This window comes from Neolamprologus brichardi, chromosome 11 (genome assembly GCF_056152115.1).
Source record: "Neolamprologus brichardi isolate AB-2024 chromosome 11, ASM5615211v1, whole genome shotgun sequence".
NCBI lineage: Eukaryota > Metazoa > Chordata > Actinopteri > Cichliformes > Cichlidae > Neolamprologus > Neolamprologus brichardi.
The window spans coordinates 19,394,315-19,414,859 of NC_142114.1; the positions used below are offsets into that span (position 1 = coordinate 19,394,315).

The 20,545-nt window shown below is 37.4% G+C and overlaps 1 protein-coding gene across 1 annotated transcript; it reads left to right on the forward strand.

Annotated features, from left to right (window-relative positions):
- The first annotated feature begins 8,975 nt into the window (after positions 1–8,975).
- Positions 8,976–13,759, forward strand: LOC148100538 (uncharacterized). The gene is made up of 5 exons (XM_087847790.1): positions 8,976–9,034; positions 9,848–10,105; positions 12,540–12,827; positions 12,915–13,190; positions 13,272–13,759. The coding sequence occupies exons 1-5, from the start codon at positions 8,977–8,979 to the stop codon at positions 13,391–13,393; spliced, it is 1,002 nt and encodes a 333-aa protein (XP_087703916.1). The 5' UTR covers position 8,976; the 3' UTR covers positions 13,394–13,759.
- Positions 13,760–20,545: the final 6,786 nt, after the last annotated feature.

Below are 20,545 nucleotides of genomic sequence, written 5' to 3' on the forward strand. Positions count from 1 at the left end.
TGTCATTCACCCTTTCTATTCAATTCACTTTAGTTCAAATCAAATGTATCAATTCTGACTGGGTGTGCAATCTGTACTTGGGTCATTGTTGGTCTTCTGTGTAAAACAATAACGTTAGTTTAGAGCACATGAAACCATGAGAGAAGACTCCCTCCTCTCTCCAGTGTTTGTCTAGTGGTTATCTCAGTCAGCCCTCCCCCCATTAGTTACCCATTACTGAAGATCAAGCTACATTTGCACTGTCCCTGTGGGTGTTTTATGTCCTTTGAAAGGTGATGTCATTTTTTCTGCCACATGCCGAAATGAAAGTTAAATAAATGTGTAACCAGTTTGCACCTGTTCACTCAGGAGTGCAATGATGATAGCTGAATGTTATTTTTTAATGTATTTGTAATAATATACTTCTTCAAATGAATAAAATACGTTTTCAACTACTGAGTTTACAGAGCATGTTCTGCTTTAGTGACACTTTTGCTTCTGTCTTAAAATTCATGCATAAGTCTCATGTGTCTCCTTGTTTGTTTTTGTTTTTCCAGAGATGAAATGACACAGTAGTTGATGGATATCTATTGTTTAAAATTTCACAAGAAAGGAACTGTAACTGAAAAAATAAAGAAGTTCAGAACAGGAACATAAATATCTTCTTATCTGCAAGACCCAAAGAGGGCTGCAAATGAAGGCCCATTTATTATTGCAACTATACTGTTGCAAGTTTCTTTGGTGTCAGAGAAACTATTAGAAGTGTAACTGCAGGAGGAAGTAGTTGTAGCCTAATTATACAAAAATAAATTTAGTTCCAGGAATGAAACTCTTAACTGCAACTGCATTTTAACTGCAGCAATAAATCCAAAGGTCATTGTACATAAAATACGTTGCCGTGGCAACCTAATGTCATCACAGCAATAAAATCAAATAACAGTGCAGTAAAAGTACCTGTTAATGAACAAATGACGTCTGTTACATATTACACATCGACACATGTGCTTTTACTTAAATTTGAAAATGGAATTATACCACAAACTGACAGATCACTGAGTATTTTACTGTTTGCTCTTTGTTTCTTCTGAAAAGTGCTACCTATTTGAACACAATATTTAATAACTTCTCTTAGTGTCTGACAGCTGGGAAGACTTCTTTACTAGTAACAGAGAAATAAAATAATAAAACACCCAAAATAATAATGACAACAATAAAACATAGAAATAAATGCTAAGGTTAATATTTTAATTAGCTTTGTAGTTTATTGTTTATGTAATTAGGCTTAAAATTCACAGTCATTTAGAGAAATAATGCCTCACACATACAGACACACACAGTGAGGATTAGAGAAGTAAAAAGGAATACTCATTGAGCAAGATTTGCAAAAAGAGGAAATATAATGTGAGCTTCATTACCGTATCAACACCAGTGTCAGGTTTACTGATAACTCTTTATAGTCAGCAATTCAGGTCATTTTCTGGTCACTACTTTTTACAAAGACCTTATTTAGAACTAGAGGTAACCACAAGTAATAAAAAAGACCCATGTGTGACAGTGCCATCTGGTGTTTTGAGGAATGTGAATAGCAGCTGTGCACTTTCAAAAGTGCTGTTTCAACCTGTATTTATAATGATGTTTACAAATACATACATTCATGGAATAACAATGAGCACAGCATCACCTCAAAACTAACTGTAACTAACTCAATGAAATATGCACATTTGTTCTATCTCATCATCAAGGATATTAGGTAGAAAAGAGTTAGGAAGTGTGGGTGTGACTGTAATGTGCACTGTTTTACTATTAGATTTAGATGTGAAAAACATTATATGAGAACATTAATGACTGATAAACACATGAATCACGTGCTGATACCAGGAGGCTCATTGAGAAAATATTTAGCACATTCAGCTCATATTAAACAAATACACGATAAATAAAAATTAATAACAACTAAGCTGACAGGAGGATTAAAATGCAACACAAATAATAACACTGCATGCAAGAATGATTAACCTGGCCAAAAGAAAAAATATAGATACTTCCCTGTTTCTATTAATTTTTATAATAACCACGGGTATTTATTTGCTTAATATTTTTCCTGTAATTTCATACTTCATATATTTTTGCGTGATCAAGTAAAGTAACAAGTTTGTGCACGGTTAAAAATCATATTAGAGTTAACGACTTAGTTTTACAATTTAAGTAAAATCATTGTCATTAGGTTCTGATAATGTGTCAGTACAGCCAAAATGGTAAAGCCAACACAAGCTTTAATAAAATAGCCTATTATTTTCATTTTGTATGTTAAATGCACTTCTCAGTTTATATCACAGAGGTTACAGTATTAGAATCCAAGTCGGGACCCCTCAAACTCTCCTATATGACGACATTCAGTGCTGCATTTGTGGTGCTTATTGTGCTCAACTTGACTTTGTCCAAGTAAATTAGATTAGATGCCACAAATGTGTGTTTAAATAAATATGGGTTCTACTGTAAACAACTTACTAACAGGAACAAGAACTGAAGGGTCCAATGAGCATGGACAATCCAGCAGCAGCACATGAGGAAGTATCAGTGGACTCATGGAAGGTAACATTAACTGAATGACTTTGGCCACATACTTTTAACCAATTTAATAATGAGTGAATGTGTTTTGTCAGTGAAGTCCTCTGGTGCTTCCTCCACATGTGGTGAAAGTAAACAGAGTGAGTTATAATGCTACAGATGAACACTGTGCTCATATCTCTTGTGTTTCCCACAGACACTTTATAACACAGAGAACCGTGGCAGCAAGTGTCGCATTTGCTGTGGCTGCTGCATCTATCTGCAGAATTTGCTGCAAATTCTGAGGCTTCCTCCTCCAACAACCAATGAATATTAACTTTCTTATTATCAACATGCTGTGCTTATGGAACAAAGTCTCTAGTGATATAACTGGATTTGGTGACAAATTCATGGTACTGGTTAGCAGTACAATGTTATGATAAGTAGTTATAATACTGAAGGAACAGAGGATACTCTGTTTATTTAAAAAATAAATACTGGTGGATTCTAAAGTTTGAAACTTTATTTTTTTGTCTGCATCAATGTTGTTGTCATTTCAATTCAGTTTTATTTATATTGCACAAATACACAATAACAGCTGCCTTTATATTATAAGGTAAAGGTCCTACAACAATACAGAGATAACCCCCACAATCACATGACTCCTTTGAGCAAGCATTTGGTGACAGTGGGAAGGAAAAACTCTAGCAGAACCAGCCCTACTATGTCATTGTCATTGTAAGCCGAGGAACTGATAGATGTAGTGATACCGAATGACGATGATAACATCAGGAAGAAAGAATACGAGAAGCTGAAGAAGTACCAAGAGCTCAGAGAAGAGCTTGAGAAGATGCGGAGGGTGAAGGTAACAGTGGTCCCAGTGGTAATCGGACCACTCGGTGCAGTGATCCCCAAATTAGGCGAGTGGCTCCAGCAGATCTCAGGAACAACATTCGAGATCTCTGTCTAGAAGAGCGCAATCCTAGGAACAGCAAAGATACTGAGCAGGACCCTCAAGCTCCCAGGCCTCTGGACCTGAGTAAGTAAGTAAGTAAGTAAGTAAACTTTATTTATTAAGCGCTTTTCACAGACAGACAATCACAAAGCGCTGAACACAAATATTAAAATAAACAGTAAAATCAATAAACATTATATACAATGTAAAAGATCAAATGTAAATAATGTAAAAAATATAAAATATGTAGATCAACAAAAGGCTTGTTTGAACAGAAGAGTTTGAGCTTGAAGGCTAAAAGGCCGCCCACAGAGGTGGGAGGGGAATTTATATATTTAATAGTTCACTTGAAATAATTGAACATCATAATTTGAAATAGAGAAATGAATGTATCATGTGAATTTAGGTGATTTGTAAAATTTCAATTGACATTTTCTTCAAGAGTGTTTGTACAAACACATTTTCACCACAGGAGGGAGATGTGTTCCAGGTTTTTAGGGAAAAACAGAGGCCTGCAATAGGCTTGATAAGATAAGATAAAACTTTATTAATCCCTCGGGTAGGTTCCTCGGGGAAATTCGGTTTCCAAAAGCACAGCACCGACAGAAGTTACAGAGCGTGAGCAGAATATTATATATACACACACACACACATATATAAATACAGAGACATATATAAATAAAATATACGAAGGGGATAAATAGAATAAATAGGAATAAAAATAAAAATAAAAATAAAAATACAAGTGAATTGCACATTTAAAGTATTGAGGTCTATTGCACCGTTGTTTGAAAGCCTAGTCTAAAGAAAGTTAAAGTTAAGAAAAGGTGTGGTGTTGCAGAGCTACTTGGAAAGGCTGCATCACTCCAGCGCCATCTTAACAAGATATGTAGATATTCATTTATGATAGGGAGTGTCAGGTTAGGGGTCAGGCTGACCTTTGAACATTTATCTTCTGTACACCTCATGAAGCTTTAATTAATGGCTAAATGACTACTGACTTTCATCATCTGTTAAAGTTTTCATCATTTTCGTCATCATTTAAAGTTATTCAGTAAAACTGCATCAATTTTTTTAAGCATGTCACATTATCCTGTTGTTGGCCAACAGACCTTCACTCTGGAGCACAGACTGTGTGACTTCAGACTATTTTACAACCACTAGCCTCTGTTTTTTAGCCTGCATCTAGGGACAACTAGAAACAACTTATCAGCTGACCTGATAGCTCTATTTGGAGTATTTTTAGTTAACAGATCAGACGTATGATGGAGCTAATCCATTTAGAGATTTAAAAACAAGCAATGAAATCTTAAAATCAATTCTACAATGCACTGGAAGCCAGTTTAAATGAGCCAAGACTGGGGAAATATGGTCGTGTTTACGAGTGCCTGTCAAGAGTCAGGCTGCAGCATTTTGAACTAGCAGAAGATGAGAGAGCAGAGCATGGCTGATACCAAAATAAAGACCATTACAGCAGTCAAGCCTGAATTAAATAAATGCATGTATCACTTTCTTGAAGTCAGCAACTGACAAATTGTTCTTAGTTTTTGCAAGGAAGAAGCTGGCTTTTACTACAGAATTTATTTGTTTCTCAAATGAAAAACTGCTATCAAAGAACAATCCCAGATTTTTTGCAAAGGGAGTTCTGGACTTTTCCAGAGGACCAGGGTCAGTTTTTTGGTCATTTACATTCAAAAAATGTAATGCAAACCACGATCTAATGTCATCAAGGCAGTCTAGCAAAACCTTCAGAGAGTCTGTAGAATTCTTTTTAAGAGGAAACTAAATTTGAGAAACATCGGAATAACAGTGAAATGTTATAAATACTGTGGTGGGTGGCTTGTTGCATGTAGAATTGTTATCCCTTTAAAAAATACACCATAAAGTAACTGACTGACTGAATGTCACTATTATTATTATGATTATTATTATTGTTATGAGTTATTCTTTTTTTCAATAATTTAGCTTTATTTGAAACATAAATGTTAATTATAAGCAATAAGGAATTTAAGCAAACATTTGGCTCTTTTGTTTAACTGGCAGTGTAACGTTGTATACATGTTGTCACGGCTGCGATGGCAGGCATGTGGAGGTGAAGTAAGGACCCAAGTGCAGACAGAGGTTGATATGAGAAGTAAGTTTATTTAAGTGGAGATGGCAAGGACAGGAACTAAGAAATAAACTAAAACTGGGAAAACCTAAACACATGGAAATGAAGTCAAAACCCTTAGGGTGATACGGAGGAACCACAGGGAGACTCAGCGAAACAACACAGACAGACCAGCAACTTACAAAGGCAAACACAAGGCTTAAATACACAGAGGCATAATGAGGGAATGAGACACAGAAGGAGAACTAGACACATTCACATAAGACATGGACCTTCAAAGTAAAACAGGAAATACACAACAGACACAGAGATCCAGACTAGACACTGAACTTAACAGACAGATTCACGAGGAGACACTGTGACATTATGGACAGACAGAGGGAACACAGAGAAGTGGGACCAGGGCAGGTACAGAACAGAAACCTAACAAATGGCAAATCTTAATGAAAGACATAACCAGAATAAACAAGAACATAGAATATTATAAGGAAACACAAAACACTGAGTCGTCAGACTCAGGACCATAACACATGTATAATCATTTTATTAAAAGACATGATGTTTGCTTGTTTGTTTGGGTTTTTTTTTTGTTTTTTGTTTTTTTTAGTCCTGTCCTGTGTTTGTCCGTTATATGTCACATGTAGCACCAGGTTCTCGGAAGAACACTGTCTCATTTCACTCTGTACTGTACCACTGTATGGTTGAAAGGACAATAAAAAGAAAGGCAGCAATCATAAAGCATATCTGTGGTAACACCCAGAGAGGAGGAAATGAAAAAAAAAAACATGTCACTCTCCCTCTTGCAAAAAGAACTTAGAAGGATGTAGTTCAGGTATATTCCTAAATTTTTATGCTTTTTTGTTTTTCTGATGTTAGTGTATTTGATATACACTCAACATAAGGTTGTAGCCAAACAATGCAAGATCTAGAGGAATGACACAGCATGAAACTGCAGCAATAAATTCAAAGTTCAGCTAATAAATTATATTCCGGTTATCCAACCTGTTATCACAACAATGCAATCAGATAACACTGTACCAAAAGTACCGGTAATGTGTTGTGACAAAGCCTGCTAAATTGGCTAACCACATTGCCAAATATATACTGTCAAGGCAAATGTGACAGTTCACCAAGCAAACAGACTCAGGGATGTTCTTTTGGAAAGTTTTCTAAAATGGATGACTCTGCTTTTCTTGTGCTCTTCTGAACAGAGACCTCTGTTGTGCCCTGAATCTGCTGGAGCTAGTCCCTCAAGTTTAATGGTCACAGCTCACAGTATTTCTTTTACCTCTGGTACCACTGTGGACACACATCCCACTACAATGTGCTGGATAGTCTCCAGGACATCTTTGCACAGTCAGCCTATTTAGTTCTGTCAGCTGTGTTAGACTCCTGCCTCCATGGATCTGGTGCTTAGGGCCCATTATTGTGCTGCTGTGATTAGTGCCTCTGTGCTGTCCTTTAGGCCAACCTTTTTTAGCCACTGCTTGGATTTCCTGATGTCAGCTACATCCTATGTTGTCAGTGGTACATCATATCCAGGGACTTGATCATCCATGATTGTTTCTCCTCATGTTCCTCATGACCGTCAAAGGAGCTTGCAAAGAAAAGCGTCTGGACTTCTTTAAGTTACTTGAAGACGTTTCACCTCTCATCCGAGAGGCTTCTTCAGTTCTAAGGTCAACTACGATGACCTGGATGACTGAGAACCTTCACAGACATGTTCCTCATGACCATTTGCCTTCAGCCACCTAAAGTACTTTTGGAGAAAAATTCTCAGGGAACCAGATGAACTTCTCTAAGAACTTCTCCATCATCCTGATCATAGAGCCTCAACGTGCTGGACTTCAGCTGGACACCCCAGTTGTGTCCAGCACCACTGTGAGGAGTTTTTGTGTGTTGACATCAGTGACATATATCCTCTTCTGTGCCCAGCTCTGACCATTAGGATGTATGTATTGAAGGCTTGAATCTTATCCCTACCATTCCACTGTATTCTCAACCATTGCCTTACATTTTGGAAGTATTTTGTTGTGGTTGTGGTACTTTTCCAGACTTGTGCTGTCAGGCCTTCATTGAATAATATTACTGTAGCTTCTTCATGCCTGAAAATCAGTGTTAGATATCTGCCTTTGTGATGTTCTGATTGTAAAACTTGTTATTTTTGACATTTTCCCTAGATTCAACTAAAGAAATGGGAAGAAATTATGGGTTTGTGACTAAGTGTCTAAAAGTAGAATTTCTGATTGGTTCTTTGCTGTGTAGACAGCTTGAGTTAGCTGCCTCATAATGCAAAATGGTTTTTAATTCAGTGGATTAAAAAGTAAACACTCCTTTAAAAAAATGGCCAGGTACAAGAATTGTAGTGAAGAGCTCTAAAAGACTTTCACAAAGCCTGGACCAAGACCACTTTTTAAAAAAGGACAAGACAGTTTGACTTCTTTGGAAACAAAATATAAAGACATGAGGGATGACTTAAGATGTTTGCACAGTACTGTCTACATGGCATAGATTACAATGTTTTTTTTTCTATTGTACTTATACCAGTAACAGACTGACAGCAACTTTTACTGCTTGTCTTTGCCCTTGTTTCAAAAGCCCCACCTATCTGAGTAATGATAATTACTGAATTATCTTAGTGTGTGACAGCAGGGAAGACTCATCTACTAGTGTCAGAAAACATCTGACATAATAAAAAGCTTATCATTGTGTTGTCATCAGAAGTTAAATTAGGTATATTTCATAATTCCTACTCTATCTTCTATGTAATCAGGTTCAAAGTGTCAATCACAGGACTAATGTTTTAGATTCATGAGGGCTAGAAAAGATAAGATAACTATAATATTAGCTGAGAACAGAAATATATAGTTGGATGTTGCATTATTACTGTGTTACTACCCATCTGCAGGCTTGTTGAGAGAAACCAAAAGGTCCAGGTATTTCTTGGTGAATATTTTTAATGCAGAGGTTTTTTAGAGGCAGAAGGAACCAGAATTAAAATACTCCTGTGAGACAGTGCCATCTAGTGCTTTGAGGAGTGCACTATAAACATCTTCAATTTCAAGCAGCTCTTGACTAGTTCATGCATTAATACAAATAAAAACCAAACAAAAAAATAATACATGCAAAAAACAACAACAAAATCGAACCTATTCTTTGAACTCTATTTGACCTCTTTCCTCACTTGTTTCAGGAAACTTCCAACTTCTGCTGATTTCATCATCACGTAAATTCCAGTATTAAACAACATCAGTTGTGAAATCAAAGTGTGACTGTAATCTGCACTGTTTTAACAGATTTAGTAAATGATTTAAAACTTCCTCCCAGTAACTCACAGCTGTTATAAAAACAAAGAAGGTAAAGCAACCCTACAGCAGAGTCAAACATGGCAAGTGTTACTGTGACATCCTGTTGGAAGAGTCTTCTGCTGGTGGCACTTATGGGTGAGAACATTTCATTTGTGTTCACTGTTATTACTCTATTATTATTCTTTTAAATGCGGACCATCAACATGAATGACAATAGTAACAAAGTAACTGATAAAACAGCTAATAAGAGGCTCAAGAATAAAGGTCTCTGTGCTTTGATTCAGGGTTTATTTTAGCAGATGTTTAACACATTTATTCCTACATAACATCTTCTGAGTGTAAAGATTTTTCCTCGTGATTTAAGAATACATGGAATGAATTAACTGAGTAAGGATTGAAAAGTAGCTTTTTCTTCATATTATGTGATCCTGTTTGTGAGGTTGTTGTGCCCAAACTGTGCAACAGCCTTCCTCAGTCACTCATGTTGGCTGACTATGTTAATTAATTTAAGTGACTGCTGAAAGACAGTTGCTTCTTTAACTTCTGTTTTCATGTAAATTATCATTATTATTTGTATGTTAGCAAAGTTTATATTTGACCATACATCTGTGGAAACAGCAGAACTTTTTTCTTCAAATGTGCTCTTAGAAAAAATGTTTGAATCCTGTCTTTCCTTCTATCACATACATGTAGGTTAAGAACTACACTTGACAGCTTTGAGTACCTGCTGATACTAATATAAGTCTTACATCATCTTTTTCTCACACTTAACCTTTTTAGTTAACTGATACTTATGCAGATAGATATCCATTATGGAGTAATGGATTATATATTATTTAATACTCAGATTGAGTTATTTTGTGCTTTTAACCAGTATTGTACCAGTGTTGACACAGAGTGGCTTTTACTGGTATGTGTTACAGCCATCCTGACTGCTCTGTCCCTCAGGTTTACCAGGTTTGGGGACCAAGGTGCAGATTTCTTGGACTGGCAGTGTGACAGCTGGTTCCCCCACTACTTTCACGTGCTCATCTAATTGTTTTCCAAACTGCATCTACACCTGGTCCTTTAAGGCCAGCACAGTCAACGGGAGCACATTAACTTGGACACCAGATGGACTGGATGATACAGTGAAACTGCAATGCACTGTCTTCAATCCACAGACAGGAGTCTACACAAGTACTGACACCATTGTAGAAATTACAAGTGAGTACATCAAGTTAAATGTCACATTAAATAGTGGAAGGTAACAAAGGTAACTTTTATTCTGTACTTCTAAAATGTACTGGTTATGGGTAAAGGAGTTTTGAAGAACAGAAATTTAGTTAATGAAATGAAACTGAAATTCTTAAACCATGTGCATGTCTGCGCAGTAGCTTCACAGCCCTTTTTAAATCATTAGCTGAGAGGCGACAGGCTGCTTCCTCCATCCTGTTGGGATTCGCCTCTCACATGCTGTCTGTCTCCTACATACAGTGGGGCAAAAAAGTATTTAGTCAGCCACCGATTGTGCAAGTTCCCCCACTTAAAATGATGACAGAGGTCAGTAATTTGCACCAGAGGTACACTTCAACTGTGAGAGACAGAATGTGAAAAAAAATCCATGAATTCACATGGTAGGATTTGTAAAGAATTTATTCGTAAATCAGGGTGGAAAATAAGTATTTGGTCACCTCAAACAAGGAAAATCCCTGGCTCTCACAGACCTGTAACGTCTTCTGTAAGAAGCTTTTCTGTCCCCCACTCGTTACCTGTATGAATGGCACCTGTTTGACCTCATCATCTGTATAAAAGACACCTGTCCACAGCCTCAACCAGTCAGACTCCAAACTCCGCCATGGCCAAGACCAAAGAGCTTTCGAAGGACACCAGGAAAAGAATTGTAGACCTGCACCAGACTGGGAAGAGTGAATCTACAATAGGCAAGCAGCTTGGTGTGAAAAAATCAACTGTGGGAGCAATCATCAGAAAATGGAAGACATACAAGACCACTGATAATCTCCCTCGATCTGGGGCTCCACGCAAGATCTCATCCCGTGGGGTCAAAATGATCATGAGAACGGTGAGCAAAGATCCCAGAACCACACGGGGGGACCTGGTGAATGACCTGCAGAGAGCTGGGACCAAAGTAACAAAGGTCACCATCAGTAACACACTACAACGGCAGGGAATCAAATCCCGCAGTGCCAGACGTGTTCCGCTGCTGAAGCCAGTGCATGTCCAGGCCCGTCTGAAGTTTGCCAGAGAGCACATGGATGATACAGCAGAGGATTGGGAGAATGTCATGTGGTCAGATGAAACCAAAGTAGAACTTTTTGGTATAAACTCAACTCGTCGTGTTTGGAGGAAGAAGAATACTGAGTTGCATCCCAAGAACACCATACCTACTGTGAAGCATGGGGGTGGAAACATCATGCTATGGGGCTGTTTTTCTGCCAAGGGGACAGGACGACTGATCCGTGTTAAGGACAGAATGAATGGGGCCAAGTATCGTGAGATTTTGAGCCAAAACCTCCTTCCATCAGTGAGAACTTTGAAGATGAAACGAGGCTGGGTCTTCCAACATGACAATGATCCAAAACACACCGCCCAGGCAACAAAGGAGTGGCTCCGTAAGAAGCATTTGAAAGTCCTGGAGTGGCCTAGCCAGTCTCCAGACCTCAACCCCATAGAAAATCTGTGGCGGGAGTTGAAAGTCCGTGTTGCTCGGCGACAGCCCCAAAACATCACTGCTCTTGAGAAGATCTGCATGGAGGAATGGGCCAAAATACCAGCTACTGTGTGTGCAAACCTGATAAAGACCTATAGTAAACGTTTGACCTCTGTTATTGCCAACAAAGGTTATGTTAAGTATTGAGTTGTATTTTTGTTATTGACCAAATACTTATTTTCTACCCTGATTTACAAATAAATTCTTTACAAATCCTACCATGTGAATTCATGGATTTTTTTTTCACATTCTGTCTCTCACAGTTGAAGTGTACCTCTGGTGCAAATTACTGACCTCTGTCATCATTTTAAGTGGGGGAACTTGCACAATCGGTGGCTGACTAAATACTTTTTTGCCCCACTGTAACACCAGAGAAACGGAAGACCAAACAGCCAGAGTCAAAGGAATCATCACAGTATTAGTAATTAAATTTAATTGAAGTAAATTTACCTTCAGATTTCAATAATATGCCATTTATAATCACATTTAAAGCAATTTCTTTGCCTTGATGACAGGAACAAGGTGTGTATGAGTTACACATAATTAGGACACACTACATGGACAAAACTACTTTGCTACCAACAGATTACACCTACCCTGTCATGAGGCCCTGGGCACGCAGTTTTTCAGCTGATGCTAATGCCAACGGAGGTTTAAAACTCTGCAGTTATTGAGTCAGAAGGAAGGAAATTTCACATACTGATTTTTATCAATGGTGGCATGTTATTACATCTCATTCAAATTCAGTGATGTTTGTAGAACAACACATTCTTTCACAAATATTTGTAAAGGCAGACTGCATGGCTAGGTGCTTGACTTTACACACCTGGGACAACTGAATGCAAAGATTAAGAGGTGTGGTTTAACACTACTGTATATATTTTTATTCTCACTTTTTGAATTAAAAACTTCTGTTTTCTTTTTGTACAGATCAAATATCTGTACAAGTCAGTCCGCTGAACACTGTACCATCTCTCAACCAGTCATTAAATCTCATCTGCCATGATGCCAGATTTGGTGATCCACAAGGTCTATCAGAGCTAGTCTGGTATAAAGATGGACAAGAGGTGACCCTGCGTGAAAATATGTGGCTTCAGCAAAACAACCTCACACTTCACTTTGACTCCCTGCTGCCCTCTGATGCTGGTTTCTACCAGTGTCAAACGTATCTGCCTACATCACAGACAACAGTTGTCAGCCTGGGCTATTTACTCAGCTGTAAGTACAAGGATACAGAGAGATTAAACCAGAACAAGAAAGGCTGTATTTTGTCATAACTGCAACATGCCTTCTTATCTTTTGCAGATGATCAGTGGAAGGTCAGCATTAGCGGACCTGACACTGTGTTTCCTGGTCAGTTAAGTGAGTTCACCTGCCTGACCAGCTGCACCTTAAATGTGGAATGCACCGTCAGGTGGGAGTTCAGGGGAGGTTTCCCTGTTGGAACCTACTTTTCAGTTCATAAAAATGAGGTCAGGTGGACTCCTTCACTACCTGGGACTTTTCAAAATTTCACCTGCATTGCAGAGAATAAAGCTGCTGGACGTTCTGCTGAGGCCACCAAGATGGTAGAAGTTAAAGGTACGCACAACTCCTTAGCACTTGCTTGTTTCTATTCTTACTGCTAAATCAATTTCAATTACTTTCTTTTTCTCTCAACAGATATCCCAATCTCTGGATCGGAGGCGATGCAGCTTAGTGGACTTTTTGCAGGAATCCTCAGTCTGGGAATGTGGGTCCTCTTGGGTTGGGCTCTAGAAACAGTATACTTATATTCACTTTAAAGAGACAGTTCACCCGAGTATCAGCTCTATGCCCAAATAAACACATGACTACACCATGGATTATCATAGAATAATTACTACAAATAAATGCAGTTGATATCTACAAAACTTTTCAACTCAGACTTACACTCCAGAGAAAAACAACATAAATTTGATTTGGGGGTGAACTGTATCTTTAAGTTTTAGTGTGAATATTTTCCATGCTATTTATTTCTGCAGCAGCTTATTCTTTTTTATTATTATTCGTGCAAAAGAAACATATGTGATGTCAAATGTTAGAAAAGTAGAAGCAGTGGTTTTTTTCTTATGAACTTTTGTAAAACATCTGAACACGCATATGAAAAATAAATTATGTGCATTAAGTCACAGCTGGAGTTGATTCCTATTTAACAATTAAAGTTGACACATTATTTCCTTTATGCTCATTTATAGTGTACGTTTTAATTATGACCACAAGGTGTCACTAAAAACACAGAAGCACTGGATTTCAAGGACAGTGGAACATAAAATGTAAAATATTTCTGTGAATGATATTGCAATAAGTACTCTGACTAACAAACCTCAAGATTTATTAAAAATGCTTTCGCTAGGACGTAACTCCTTCAGTGAAAAATTATTTTTGTAAAGTCAGCTTGATAAACAAATTGTGTGACGTCCATCCACACAATGTGGTCAGTGATTCAACAATCGGTTTCATGTTCCTTTGAAAGTGAACAATTAATGCAGAGAAGACAACCACGCTAAGCAAACTGAGAGAGACTGAGGTTTTTCAGGTGTTTTGTTTCTACCTTTGTTTTTCTCTTTTCTTCTTTTGTCATATCTCAGTTGCTTTATCAGGTGTAAGAATAGGTGGGGAAAATGAAACTAAAACATCTGCTTTCATTTTGTTGTAAAAGAAACCAACATTTGCATGTTAACCTCATTGTAGTTTCAGTTGAAATGCTGCAAACTCTGCACTATATGTATATATATCCTGTGTTTAATTATAAACTAGAAAATGTAGGTTGGTGTTTTATGTTATGTCTGTTATGTACTTTCTCTTTTAAATTATTGAAACAAAAAGATATTCAAAAAAAGATGAATTCCAAAATGGACCAAAATAGAACTTTTTGGCCAAAATGCAAAACGCTATGTGTGGCGGAAAACTAACGCTGCACATCACTCTGAACACACCATCCCCACTGTCAAATATGGTGGTGGCAGCATCATGCTCTGGGGGTGCTTCTCTTCAGCAGGGACAGGGAAGCCGGTCAGAATTGATGGGAAGATGCATGGAGCCAAATACAGGGCAATCTTGGAAGAAAACCTCTTGGAGTCTGCAAAAGACTTGAGACTGGGGCGGAGGTTCACCTTCCAGCAGGACAACGACCCTAAACATAAAGCCAGGGCAACAATGGAATGGTTTAAAACAAAACATATCCATGTGTTAGAATGGCACAGTCAAAGTCCAGATCTAAATCCAATTGAGAATCTGTGACAAGATCTGAAAACTGCTGTTCACAAACGCTGTCCATCTAATCTGACTGAGCTGGAGCTGTTTTGCAAAGAAGAATGGGCAAGGATTTCAGTCTGTAGATATGCAAAGCTGGTAGAGACATACCCTAAAAGACTGGCAGCTATAATTGCAGCCAAAGGTGGTTCTACAAAGTATTGACTCAGGGGGCTGAATAATTACGCACACCCCACTTTGCAGTTATTGATTTGTAAAAAAATGTTTGGAATCATGTATGATTTTCGTTCCACTTCTCACGTGTACACCGCTTTGTGTTGGTCTTTCACGTGGAATTCCAATAAAATTGATTCATGTTTGTGGCTGTAATGTGACAAAATGTGGAAAAGTTCAAGGCGGCCGAATACTTTTGCCCCACAGGGAATGGTTCTGGCTCCGTTTGTCTTCACCATCTACACTGCAGACTTCTCCCACAACTCCATTTTTTATGTTGTGGTCTACTGAGGTGGCAATATCTCTGCCGGGGATAGGAAGAGACTGAACAGGTTGATCCGCAGGGCCAGCTCTGTTCTAGGATGCCCTGTGGAACCAGTGGAGGTGGTGAGTGACAGGAGAATGGTGGCTAAGCTGTCATCCCTGTTGGACAACATCTCCCACCCCATGCAGGAGACTGTGACAGCACTGAGCAGCTCCTTCAGTGGGAGACTGCCCACCCACAGTGTGGGACGGAGAGACTTTCCTCCCCACTGCTGTCAGACTCCACAACAAAGACTTTTGCAGCTGATCACACACACAAACCCACACATGTGCAATAACACTAAGTGCAATACTCTTTTCTGACAAAGTTGTATTTTTACTCAGTTGTATATAGCATTTGTATTCTATTTTTAACCTATTGTAGATATTATTTTATTTTATTCTATTGTATATAGTATTTTATTTTATTTTAATTTATTCTATTCTATTCTGTACAGTTGTGCACAGTATATTATTCTTATTGTATTCCAGTGTTCTCTAATTTTTGCTATATAACTTTGCACTGTCCACTTTCTGCTGTGACAAAACAAATTTCCCACGTGTGGGACAAATAAAGGTTATCTTATCTTATCTTATCTTATCTTATCTTATCTTATCTTATCTTATCTTATCTTATCTTATCTTATCTTATCTTATCTTATCTTATCCTAGGTTTCCTGCAAGACCTTGAGGCATGACTCTAAACAAATATTGAATCTGACTAGGTGTGCTCTCCAAGGATACATGATCTGCTCACACCTGCTCACATTGAAGTTTTTTTTTTTGTTGTTGAGATGATTTCAGGCCTCCATCAAATGTTTCAGTTTCTTTCCCTTCATTCCCTTCAGGCTCAGTGCCAAGTAAGGAAGGATGACGCTACCTGTTTATGGGAAAAGTGATTTCTGATAATATGGGTGCTGTAATATAAACTCCTCATATGAGGGTATCAAGCAGAAGCTCTTCCTCTTCCTCATTAACATTTTATTACCCTTTTCTACTTATTTATTGTTGTTTTTGTTGTTCTCATTCTATTTATATGGTCTGACATTTACTTTGTTTTTGAGATGTATCATACAACATACTTGTTTTAAAAAGTACAACAGAACTTTGTATATGATGAATTCAAAACATATTACACCAGATATATTTGAATAGACCAAAAAGTCACATGATGACAGCGATGTTAAAAATATTAATGCAGAAGTCTGACAGGTAGTTCATACTTTATTCAAACCAAATAGTGAAACATGATTAAGTACCTAGCTTAGCTTTTAATTCCATTACATTTGATTGATTAGCTAGCTAACTATAGGCTATTGGTTATGTCAAATATTTGTAGATTAAACTCCAAAGTATTGCATTCAATGGCTGAAATTAGACCCACCATTTCACCCTTAGCATTAAAATGATGTGTACAAAAACCATTATCAAATGCAGGATGCAGCTATACTACATCATATTTGTTTGTAAAAACATAAGGTTTTTTTTATAAAACTCTGGCATGGCTCATCAAATGTTGTTTTTTCTTTTCTAGGACTCTGAATAGTGATCAGCAATAGGGAACTAAAGAGTTAAGACTATGATTTCATGTCAACAGGGACCCTCACACTTACCTTTAAGATCTACAAATAACCTATACATCAATCACATCTTCTGTTTGGCCAGTATACACAGCACAGGTTTGCTGAACTTCGTCCCATCATAGCTCAAACAATACACCCGCTGTTTACTCAGTGCTATTGAGAGGGGCATAATGGTTTGCCTGTGCTTCACATCCAACGTGGGAAAGAGTATTTCTTAGTGTGTGAAAACAATTGGTTGTCTGAAATAATACAGTTTTCTAAAAATTGTATCACCTTTCTGAGAAGTTTGACAAGCATGAAACCCAGATGACCTATAACACCTGCAGATAAGAAGCAAGTGGAAGCAAGCAGGAAAGTTCCTCATCCTTACTTGGCTTGGCCAGGCTGCGGTTTTTACAAATCACAGTAGGAGGGCGTCTGTCAACATCCTCACTGGAGCGCTCACCCTTAGATCCGTCACATCTGTCCCACAACTTAGGGCCAACACTACCCTTACAGTTTTAGGTGAGAACAGATAAATAAGAACTGATGTTCAAGGTTGGGAGAACCATTTTTGTAGAATTTCAACTTGTTTATTAATAATGGTTTGAAGTTGGTAGTTTCTCACCAAACATTATAACTGAAACACAAGCATTTAAGTCTCAGGGAAAGGTTGGGAAAAAATATAAGAGCTTTTCCTAAAGTGTTTTTTTATTTGTACTTTTTAGTATTAGTATCATTTTTTTAAAAAAAAAAAAAGTTAATCATTTATTCTGAAACATTTCAGCAAGTCACTCTGACACTTGAACCCTTCAACCTGGCTTTCATGCATTATATTTATTACTGACTTTTTATTTTGGGAATGCTGAAGTATGCTTTGAATAAACTGTGATCAGTGTTGAGTAAATACTATGAGATGAAATGCATGTAGGTGTTTTACAAAAAATGAAATCATCTTTTGTGGAAGTCCAGTTTCTGATAATGTTACGTAAGGAAAAAAAAGAAAAGTTATCTAACCTTCAATGACTTTAAATGACGCAGCAAATTGTGTAATGTAAGGCAGAACAAAGATAAATCCCATGAGCAAATAAAGGCACCACAATGAATGACATATTCAAAAAGCCAAAGCAAACTTAAAAGAAACTGTGAACACTGGCTAGAAATTCTTACAGTTCTGTAAGGTGACCAAAAACATTTCGACACACTGAGGGTAAGCGGGATGGAAAAACTTTAAAAATATGCTGATGAATTGTTTGCACTAAACATTTTACTGGAACAGGTTTGTGTTGTAATGAAAAATGATCCCAAAATAATATTGGAAAAGGTTTGGACTAACAACCAGCAAAGAGAAAAACAGCCTGTTCCTTACCGTATGTCTACGTGCTTTTGCTGTTTGCTGTTTTTGGTGTCCTGTTTGTCACGTTGCAGTGTCATCTAGTTTCTGCCTGCCCCCGTGTCTGTCCAAAGTAAGTATGTTAGTATGCTTCTTTTATCCCAATTGTCATTTCCAGTGTTGAGCTAGTTACATTGGAAAAGTAATTAATTATAGTAACTAGTTACTTCTTCAAAAAAGTAACTGAGTTAGTAACTGAGTTACAAGAAGTAATTAATTAATTGAAAAGTAACTATTGCTTTACTTTAAAAAATGTTTAACCCTCTGGGGTCCAGGGTATAATTGGCCATTTTTAACCACATTTTACCTTTAAAAACGATTTACTTTGCCTTGTTTGGTATCATCCTTTTCAGCACAACCTTACGTGTCTGAATTTACAGTTATGTTTTCATTTTGACATACTGTATTAACACAATTGATATGCAGTAAGCCGAACACAGCTTCAACCGTCTGTTTGTTGAAAAATAGTAACGGACCGCATTTTCTTGTTAGTAACTGTAACGGTGTTGTAACGATACTCATTACTGAAAAAAGTAACGCTGTTAGTAACGCTGTTACTTGTAACGCATTCCCATCACTGGTCATTTCCATGCAACAAGGTTAATGATACGAATCTGCTCAGACCGCACCTTTTATTTGAGTTTACATGTTGTTTGCATCTGGTTATTTGCAGGTGCTCTGGCTTCGTCCCTCAGTCAAAAGATGCCTATTTGGTTAATTGGTCATTTTAAGTATGGGAGGGTGTGGTTGTCTGCCTTGTTATGTTCTGTCATGGCCCAGGGTGTAACCCACCTCTAAGTGAGCTGGGATAGGCACCAGCCAGAAAATGGATGAATATATAAAGCAGAGAACTTCAGCTTGTCACATTGTTTCTGGCTTTTTGTTGTAGTTTAAATTTTCAGATAAGGCAATTTGAGAAACAATGTAGAGGAAACTTAACAATGGCTGATCACCCACAAAAACACAAAAAGGGGTAAAACACACAAAACCTAACTGAAACTAACACAATGAACTCCAACTCCCCCCCATGGTCCTAAATTATGAAATGAGCCAATTTGCAGCTTTCCATCAAGGCTTGTTCTGCCCCTTTTCCACCTGTTGGCTCCTCAATTAAGGGACAGGAGCAGCTGCAACTAAAGTAACTCAGAAATCAAAGATTAAATCATACATAATAGTGTAAACTAAAATGTGCACACTTATTTTAGAATACTGTGTTATGTGGATATGTGAACTAATTCTAAACCAAATCCAGTTATTCATTATTCATTGTCCTGTAAATTAATTCCTATTTGAAGAAAGACAAATGTGAATGTGATGTTATGTATAAGCTTCTACACTAATATGGTCGCTATTACCACTGTGTGGCTGTAAGTGCAGCCATCACCATTATCTACTAGAAATACTGTCATACCTAAATTAGGATGTGACCTCAGCTAGTGAATGCAACACCCTTGTTTTTTACGTGTAGCGTGATCATGTCTTTGTTTGCCATTTCCTTGCTCTATCAACCCTATTATTGGTTTATTTTCATTTAAAATCTATTTAATGTTTATAGCCTTTAACACCACATGTTATTAGGTGCTCCACAAAAAGAAAAGCAGATATCGTGTATATTGAAAATATAAAATTGAGCTAATTGTGAGAGATATTTGTGAAAGTTTTTTATTTTATTTTATTCTAGTCTTATGGGGGAAACAGATGAATAGTGCATTTATCCCGTGTCTCTTTGGTTACTGTAAACAAAGTAGGAGAAGGAGACGATCCAGTATAGTGGGACAGAGAGTCCATTGTCCTTTACAAATTCTTTAAGTTTTGATATTCTGGGTGCAACTCATAACCAAATAATCCAAACACAAACCTCTCCATAAGAAGGCATTTACAGATATAGATTTGGATGGATCATCATAGCTGAATCTACAAATGCCTAACCCCAAAATTCGTTTTTATTTTGTCCAATTCAGTGGTTTCCATCTCTATTGTGGGAAGAAGTGACTCATCTTTTTTATGAGAATACTAAAATGACGTTCAGAGACCAAGATTCCACAAATTTGGTTTGCATTCTAGGTACAAAGTCACGTGTTAAAATTATAAACGCTCTCCACATGTTTCCTTGGTTGGAAAAAGTTGCAGAACAACAGTATACAGTAAATGGACACTCATAGGTGTGCACCTGTAAAGCATCAATATAAAAGGGTAAAACAAGGTGTGGTCATGACTTTGAGGTGGTATGA

What these genes read in the sequence shown, in the direction of transcription:
- LOC148100538 (XM_087847790.1), top strand. Translation starts at nt 8,977, where the DNA reads ATGGCAAGTGTTACTGTGACATCCTGTTGGAAGAGTCTTCTGCTGGTG. An exon ending in CACCATTGTAGAAATTACAA is followed by an intron (nt 10,106 to 12,539) that starts GTGAGTACATCA and finishes CTTTTTGTACAG; the next exon opens with ATCAAATATCTGTACAAGTC. An exon ending in CAAGATGGTAGAAGTTAAAG is followed by an intron (nt 13,191 to 13,271) that starts GTACGCACAACT and finishes TTCTCTCAACAG; the next exon opens with ATATCCCAATCTCTGGATCG.